The 9,145-nt window shown below is 40.6% G+C and overlaps 1 protein-coding gene across 2 annotated transcripts in view; it reads left to right on the forward strand.

The window, feature by feature from the left end:
• Nucleotides 1–6,857, forward strand: part of grk5l (G protein-coupled receptor kinase 5 like) — a 52,178-nt gene extending 45,321 nt beyond the window's left edge. For both annotated transcript variants that reach the window (XM_053680044.1, XM_053680043.1), the window contains exon 16: nucleotides 91–6,857. In XM_053680044.1, the coding sequence (XP_053536019.1) occupies nucleotides 91–177 (87 nt within the window). In that variant the 3' untranslated portion in view covers nucleotides 178–6,857. The remainder of the gene's footprint in view (nucleotides 1–90) is intronic.
• The last annotated feature ends 2,288 nt before the right edge of the window (nucleotides 6,858–9,145 follow it).

Here is a 9,145-nt window from a genome sequence, read left to right on the forward strand (position 1 = left end):
ACACACACACACACACACACACACAGCCCTGTATATACAGTAGATCTCCATCTTAGCACTGTATATAAACGATGACGTTCTTCTTTTCAGCATCCAGAGGCGACCGTCGCTCGCAGCCGAGTCTCGTCTTCCAGCGTCGACTCCGCGTTGACTCTGTGTCTAAACTCCGCCCCCTAGTGGACAGACGCCTGCGGGACTACAGGGAACCAGAACGAGGGATGTATTCGTAGAGAAAGACTCACGGAAAAGAGGACGTTGGGGTTTTTTTTTCGTCCTTGAATTTTCCAACGCGTTCCCGCTGGAGGGCAGGAGACGAAGCGACTCAGCTTTGGAGACGATAAAGACGTTTATTTCTTCTTTTTTTTCCCTCTCTTCTTTATTATTATTTTTTTTTTTTTTGAAACAAAAAAGGAGAACTTTTAGCCCTCAACTCATGCTCCCTCAGGATTGCTGGACCAGAATTTAACAATTTAAAAAAACAAAAAGAGCCACTGACATTGACGGAATATTAAACTCTTTATTATTCAGGGGATTTTACCGAGGCCTCCACAGGGAAGGGGACGAGGGGATGACGAGGGCTTTTACCCTTCGCTCGGGGAGGGAAAGGCTAACAGAGTGAACTAAAGAGACTCTACACGCACTCGACACACACAGGCCTTCAATCATTCACATTCTCTCGCTCTTTCCTTCCTTCTCCTCCGTCCCTCTATCAGTCCACACTCGGAAGACGCGACACAACACGACGCCACACACACACCTCCGAACCTCCACATTGCCTTGCGTTTTTACACTCAGGCCAAAGATACGACACGTACTTCAAAATTCGGTTGCTGTCATTTTTTGTTTGAGGCCTAAAATAGCACAACTCGGACACGCTAGTCGCTATTGTTCACTCGTCCGCGTTTGTCTGTCCATGAAAGGGACGCTTTATCAAAAAAAAAAACACGAAAACACACCTTGTTCTCAATAATCATGTCTTGTTAGCTCGCTAGATTACTTTTATGACTATGACTTAAAAATCCTCTCTGAAATCCTGTCAGTTTAGATCATGTTAACTAGCAAAATTATGAAAACGACTTATATTCCTTCAAAAATCCTGTCAGGTTTGCTCGTGTTAGCTAGGCAGCCAGCATTAACAATACCGATGAAAAATCTACCTGGTTAGCATTAGCAGTGAAGACTGTAAAAATACTGCTAGGTTAATGTATGTTAGCTAGATAGCATTAGATGTGAAGGTTATTAATAATTTTACTCAGAAATCCTCTCAAAAATCCTGCCTAGTGCACGCTAGCTAGCCGGCTAGCATTATTATAGAAGATTTGAAACTTTCATAGTCAATCCAGTTTAGATCACATAATGAATATGATTTTAAAATCCTCGCAGAAATCCTGTCGTGATAGCGTGTGTTAGCCAGCTAGGATTGTGAACGTGTATGAATACTGCTCTCAGAACTCTTGAGAAGTTAGCTTAGGTTAGCTAGCTAGCCCGTGTTAGCAGTGAAGATTATGAACATGCGTGAATATGGTTTAAGAATTCTGTCAGCTAATATAAGCTAGCTAGCATTAATAATAAAGATAATAAACATTCTCCAGAAATCCTGTCAGGTTAGCATTTAGCATGTTCCACATTATTATTATTTTTTTAGATGAAGCGTCCCTTTAAAAAACAACACAACAACACACACACAAACACACACACACACACACACACACACACACACACACACACACACACACATTTGGCAGCTTTATAAGTTTGAGGACGGAGTTTCAACCCTCACTATTCACTCGTATGATGATGCTAACACTCACTTCCTGTGTGCGATCTAAAGGAAATTAGCCAAATAATGAGACAGAAAAGTGGTGGTCGTCTTTTCAAACCAGCAGATACACAGATTGACAGCACAACAGCCAATCAGGGAGCTTCACTTCATCCATCTCATCTTAGATTTCCACCCTTTAAAAGTTTAAGAATCAGATGTAGAACTCTGCGGTGGCTAATCAGCTGTCCTCGTTCTCTCTATGCTGCCAAGCTAGTGTTAATACTGCTAACCCTGCGTTCACACGGCAGCCATGTTTTCACCCAAATCGCTAGACGTGGATCGCTAGTAGGCATCAGTGACTCAATGTTACTGCTGGTTGCCATGGTAACCTTGCTAGCACCTAGACAATAGTGGTCGCCTATACAAATGTTCTCGGAAGTGTATAGTTACTAAAATTTACAAAATGATTCGAATTGGAAGCAGAGCGTGTGTCGTCTTTCACAGTTATTTAAGCTAGCTAGCTCCATTTAAAAAAAAAAAAAAGTTTCTCCAAACATCAATTTTGAAAATTTTTGTACTTTCCGATGTCCCAAGAAGAAGCTTTGGAAATTATTGTGATACTCGCGTTTCCTATTTGTTACTAAAGCTTCATCAGTTTTATTTTTGCTGGTTCACATAAATAAAATTTTTTTAAAAAAGAATTAATTAGTTTTCTAAATTGTAAAGTTCGAAATAACCCTGAATCTTTAAATACCGAGTGGTTATGTATATACGTAGTTGGGACGATTTCGAAGTCCGTTAAGCTAGCTAACGTTAACAGTGCGCTCGCATGACTTCGGAATTACAAGTTATATCTTATTTGTATCTAGAAAAGCCCCGCCCACTTCTCTTTGCCAATTGTCGCTCCAAATGACCAACTCTCGCTGCCGGTGTGAACGCAGGACGAAACGAAGGAATGCTGTAGGTGCCAAAACCTGCTGGCCGAAAAACATGAAGGAAGTCCAGTTGCTGGCTGTATTTGTTGTATTTTAATTTTATTTTTATTTTAAATCCATGAACAGTCAAAGAAGTCACAGTGGAATTTGAAAGGAGTCGCAGATTGTTCATGAAGAGTATCTTGTGAGTCGAAGCAAATCAGAATGTGTTATGACGGCGCTTCTTTGGCAGTAAAGTGGCATCACATGGCATCAGACTGAAGCGTTAGCTGCTTTAAAAGGATATTACAAACTTTGTCAGGATGTATCGTACCGTATCGTATCGCACCGTCTTGAAAGTGACGACACAAGTCCGGTCTTACTCCTTGGAGATTCTCAGTGACTTGCGAGACTGAAAAACCTTCACAGACATATTCATCTCCACTCCACTCATCTCCAGAACGTTGCCAAACGTCGCGTTAACGAACGCATCGTTAACGAACGCAGCTCTCCTTCCAGTCTCGGCTGTTTGTTTGTTTTTTTCCGAACCCGAGACGTTTTCACCGTACTGTTTACACTCAGTAAAGCAGGTTCACCTTAAACCAGCATACCTCAACACACACCTTCACTCATTTACTTTCCACAGCATTACAGATGTACACCACTTCGTGTCGTTCAGACGCTCCACTCCACGCAGCGGCTGGTCAACAGCCGCATTCCTATAACTTCAGATGTATCGTGGTCAAGTATCGTGGATTTGGACCGAATGGCAACCGGACGGAGCGTTCGAGTGCTTTTGAACATTATTATTATTATTATTATTATTATTATTATTATTATTATTAAAAGCGAAAAGAAATGATAAAGGGTTTAAGGAATGGGTGTTTGCAAGGTGTTACTGATCTGATCAGTCATTATGATCACGGCCGTGGCGTGTTTCGGAAAGGTTATTCCGGCTCAAAACGTCGAGGACTTTTGCCAAATGTAAAGACAAATAGATTTCAAAATAGCGTGCCTGACCTGAAACGGTGCCATGTTTGTTCTAGGTATGTCAAAGTAGGCATGTGCTGATAGCTGGTTGTCTGATATTCCGCAATATTTGCTAGCAGACTCCCAAAATATGCCTGTCTAGCCAGGAGCAGCCTGATTAACCATCACTGACAATGCTAAGCTAGCTAGCTAAAGTCCTCTTGGGAAGGATAACTGTCCTGTAGGGTTAATTGTTTTGGGCAGATTTGATGGAGAGGGCAAGTCCACCATTTTAGTCCGTAAGTTAGCATGCTAATTTATGCTAATATCAATATCATGCTAATCAGTCATCATGACATGGAAGGCTAACGTCGGCACATGCCTGCTGATGAGTTGTGTTATTAGTGCGATAAAACTAGATTAACCGGGAATTGTTGTGATTTCGGTAAAACATTTCGGGTCCAGTTTATTTTCTTCCTCTAATCATTCGTATACAGATATTCCGTTATAATAACTGTATAGGGACAGAGAGCCAGTTCTCTTCAGATAAGCTAGATACGTTTCCAGTTGCGTTTCTTATAAGTAGACGTTTCTCTAGTTGTCCCCCGGGTGTACGGAGGGGAAGATGGCCGGCGCGAGCGTGTACAGGATCGTGTCACGTAGCTGTTAGCAGTGGTGAGAATCGGTGTCCTGTCACAATCAGGGTTACGTTGTGTGATGGTAGAATTTTTAGTGTGGTTTTTTCTCGTGGAATTTACGAATCGCATTTCTTTCCCAGGATGCGGGTCTGGAGTTTAACGGGGAACTCGGAAGCGCGTGGTAGGTTTTTTTTTGTGTGTGTGTGTGTGTTTTTCTTTCTTTGCCATTACTGCCTTGTGTCGTGTAGGCCTGTTCGTATGTAGTGATGGAGCTTCGTGATTCACTGCAGTGATTTGATTCGCTGATTCGTCACTCAAACGACTCTTTTAAGTGAACCGAGCACGACTTTACAATTCTTATTTGGCGCAGATTGTCATTTATATCAAAGTTAATCAACATAAAGAGAAAGAAAAATATTATAGCAGTAACAATCCGTTAGGTTATGCTGAGTGATGTTGAGTACTCGGCTAGCTAGTTACAATCACCACAAGAAGTTTTTGCTAGCTAGCTAATTTGGCCTTTTCCTGAGAAATATCAAAACAAACATCCATATTAAGCTGAGCATAAGTTAACGTACTTTAGCACATTGATCCTGCTTCAGTTTTCAATTTTATAATTGTAACTAAACTAGCTAGGAAATGGAAAACACAGGCAGCGAATGGTTAGCTAGCATAGTACGTGGACATTAACACTTTAACTTGCTGCTAGCTGGCTTACTCTTCTAAGCAAAGCCTCCTCTTGGTAAATGTCAGAACAAACTTAGCTAGCTAGCTAAATTTACCACAGGAGATTACTGCTAGCTAATTTGAGAAAGGTTTTTGCTAGCTAGCTAATCTGAGAAATGGATAACACATGCAGCAAGTTGTTATCTAGCAAAGTTCCATTGACGTGGAAATTAATGCAGGAGCTTGCCGCTAACTGGCTAACTCTTCTAAGCAAAGCCTTCTCCTGGTAAACGTCAGGACGTTAACTAGCTAGCTAAATTTACCACAGGAGATTACTGCTAGCTGTCTAATTTAGCTAACTCTGAGCCTCCTAATGGCAGAAAGTCAGAACAAAGTTCCACATTATGCTATGACAGGCCGTGCTGAACGGCTCCTGAACTTTCTGATTTTGCTCAATAAGAGCGTCAACATGGGCGGAAAAGCTAAATGTGATTAGCCGATAGAAATCTTGATTACATGACATCACCACGATCGTTTATCCAACGCGCTAGCAAACCTGCTTGGCTAGTTAGCCTTAACCATTCTGATTCAGATGATTAAAATTGATTCACCTGATTCACTTAAACGATTCGTTTGAATAGAGCGAATCCTTTTTGGTGAATGGCCCCTTACCGTTAGTCAGAAGGAAGACTTTAGCATTAGTAGATGCAGTACCGTACATCGTGATTGGTTGAGACTGGTTAGGCTGTCGTGTTAGGTGTTGCTGTATTTTGGTAGAGTGTTTCCATCCTGAGCATTCTGGCGTGCTGATGATTTATTAACCGTTCGTGACATTTCATAGCGAGGGCCTGATGACGACGTGACACTGTTGATTATTTTTATTTGCTACTGTGTCATTCCCCTGTGTCTTATTCGGAGCATGGATTTCTATTTCGATGCGTTAGCATTACACGTGTACACTCGATGTATTATAATATGAATAATGTACGTTTTCCATATGCGATATGACAAATGATTCGTTGTGCGACTAGGCATGTGCCGATAATCGGTTCAGTCGTGATCAATTTCGGATTGGAGGCGGCCTGCGTAGGCAACGGTGTACGTAATGTCGCGCTAGCAAACTTGTTTAGACAAAATAAAAGATAGCAAACGTCACACTTGGTTTTAATTACACAGTAAAGAAGTCTAGCTAACGTTAGCTAGCTTGTCCTTGAACCTGGCTAGCTATGTGGCTATGTTGCGTTTAAATACACGGTGGACAAATTTCGTGATAAATGTTAGCTAGTTTTGACGATAGCGAAACGTTGATTATCAGCACGTGCCTAGCGGTGACATAGCTAATATGCTGCATTAAAGGGACATTGCCTTCTTTTTAAACAATGACCAAACGATTAAAAGAAAAAAAAAAAAGGAACCGCAAGTGGGATTTTTACCCGTCGTCCCTCGACATGACGAGGAGATTATTGTTTTGTTTTGTTTTGTTTTTTCATTTCAACCGCAGGAGACGACGGGATTCACGGTTCTCGTTTCTCATTTCTCATCGCGAGAGTCAGATCCAAACGAAGTGCCTCCTTTTTAACCGTGCAGTCCGGGTAGTGCCCACGTCAAGGTTTGCACTTTGTGTGTCACTTCTGTCCATTGTCTGTGTGCGTGACACACACTTACACACATAAACACACACACACACACACACACACACACACACACACATACATATATATATATATATATATATATATATATATATATATATATATATATATATATATATACACGCATATACATATACACACTCATACACACACACACACATACGCACATGTGATTTAAAGAGAGGTGTCATACTACGCTGATTGCATGTGAAGCCGAACCTGTCAAAGTCCTGAATAAAACCTGTGCTGGCCTGAACTCGACTCTGTGACTTATTTCTTCATACTTAATCTGAATTTGTTTTGTTTTGTTTTTACATTGACACATAATTAAACACTCAAACTCGCAGCCTTTACGCTGGAACTACAAACTGTCTGAACAGTGTGTTACAGTACAGTGTAATTTCCTTTTTAACCAGTACCATTTAGAGCATTTACCATGCTTTCTTAAAATAACTGCTGGTTCATTCATGTATAGCTTATTAGCTAACTCCTAGCTAGCTATCGTAGTCCTCAGCGGATCCGTTTTGCCCTGTACACACACTGCTATAGACTTAGCAACTGCTAATTTTGGATTATAAGGATATAACAGCTCACAGTATCTCTGATATGATACCTGACAATATCATACATATACATACGTGTAACTACAGCATAGTTTTAGTCAAATGGAGGCTTTTCTTAGGAATTCACCAACATATCTGAGGTAAATGTTGATGTTCCTGATGGTCCTGTTGCGTTTTTTCAGTCACTATGTCTGTATAAGACTCTTAACATCTGTATGCTAGTTAGTAAAATGGTTAGCATCGGTCTTAGCTTGTGCTTAGTGTTTATATTCATTATTCACAATTTTCAACTGGTTTTACTCAAATTCCTAAAAATGTTAACGTGGTTGTGAGAACTATGTGAGAACATTGTTGCTAAGCAACCTGCAAATACAGTATAAACATTGAGCACAAGCTAGCTAAGTGTAATTATAATGTAATTTTAGTCCTAGAGAGACTTTTCCCAAAAATTCTGAGGTAAATGTTGATGTTCCTGATGGTTCTGTCACGTTTTCTACATCACTATGTCTGTATGAGAGTCTTAACATCTCTGTATGCTAGCTAGAAAAATGGTTATCATCGGTCATAGTTAGCTTGTGCTCAGTGTTTATATTCACAATTTTCAACTAGTTTTACTCAAATTCCTAAAAATATTAACATGGTTGTGAGAACTATGTGAGAACATTGTTGCTAAGCAACCTGGAAATACAGTATAAACATTGAGCACAAGTGTAATTATAGTGTAATTTTAGTCCTAGGGAGACTTTTTCTAACAGTTCTGAGGTAAATGTTGATGTTCACGATGGTTCTGACTCATTTCCTCAGACATTATGTCTGTGTAATAGATTTAATGGCTACGTGCTAGCCAGAAAAATTGTTACGATTATTCTTTAGCTAGTTTATACGCTTATAGTGTTTGCATTTCCTGGTTGCCTAGCAACAATGTTCTCACATACCGTAGTTCTGATAGCGTTAATTAGCGCTATCGCGGAATGACATGAAGAATGATATCAGTCATTTTTATCTTTAGGTTTTTGATAATAAAGCATTACAGAACACCACATCAGGCATATTTTCCAAAATGGTTGCTTTATGGACAAGCAGAGGCACACACTTTTCTTTCCCTCTCTCGTACCACAGAAGGTCTGAGGTATAAATCATGTCTTGGGACTGGAGGGACGCTAGGTTAAGGGTTAAGGTTATTTCACCCATGAGGCTCGTTCATTTCTCTCTCCGATGGTCTTGAACGTGTCAGACGTGTGTGTGTGTGTGTGTGTGTGTGTGTGGAGATTCCAAGTCTCTAAGCTAATATTTTCCCAAAGAGTGTGATAGACACGGCGAGCAAGGCTGGAGCTCCGGTTGCGCAAGATTAAGTGATTTTACAGGCCAAGAACTAGTGTTCGAGAAAATTCTTATCAACATTGATACTAGAAACTCTCTAGTAAACACTGAAGACTATTTAATAGCTTGCTAGCTAACGCCCTGCTTGCTAATCAGCTAATTAATGGTTTGTACAACAGGGATGCTAAACACATATGACCTCTAGTTAAACATATTAGACAGCAGAGCTAACATTTTCTGTGCTCTAACTCTTTCATAAACAGTCTGATGTGATAGTAAGAGCACTAAATACACCACTTCATGCATTTGAGACAGATCCGTAATATAATAAATGGCTTAGGAGATGTTGTAGCAATGGCTTCTAGGTAAATAATACCAGTGTTTATATAGAGGTCAGATTACTTCATGTACACAAAGACGATCATTAGTCCACCGTGGACGTGTCTCAAAGCACACGGACTAGTCCCTATGTAGGCCACATAAACACCACTGTGTCGTGTCCCACACCACACGCTCTGTTCACTATACGGGCCACATAAACACCATCATCACTCCACTGTGGATGTGTCCCAAACCACACGCTCTGTTCACTATACAGGCCACATAAACACCAGAAACACTCCACTTTGGACGTGTCCCAAATCACACGCTCTGTTCACTA

Source organism: Ictalurus punctatus, chromosome 5 (assembly GCF_001660625.3).
Source record: "Ictalurus punctatus breed USDA103 chromosome 5, Coco_2.0, whole genome shotgun sequence".
In the NCBI taxonomy this organism is placed as follows: Eukaryota; Metazoa; Chordata; class Actinopteri; order Siluriformes; family Ictaluridae; genus Ictalurus; species Ictalurus punctatus.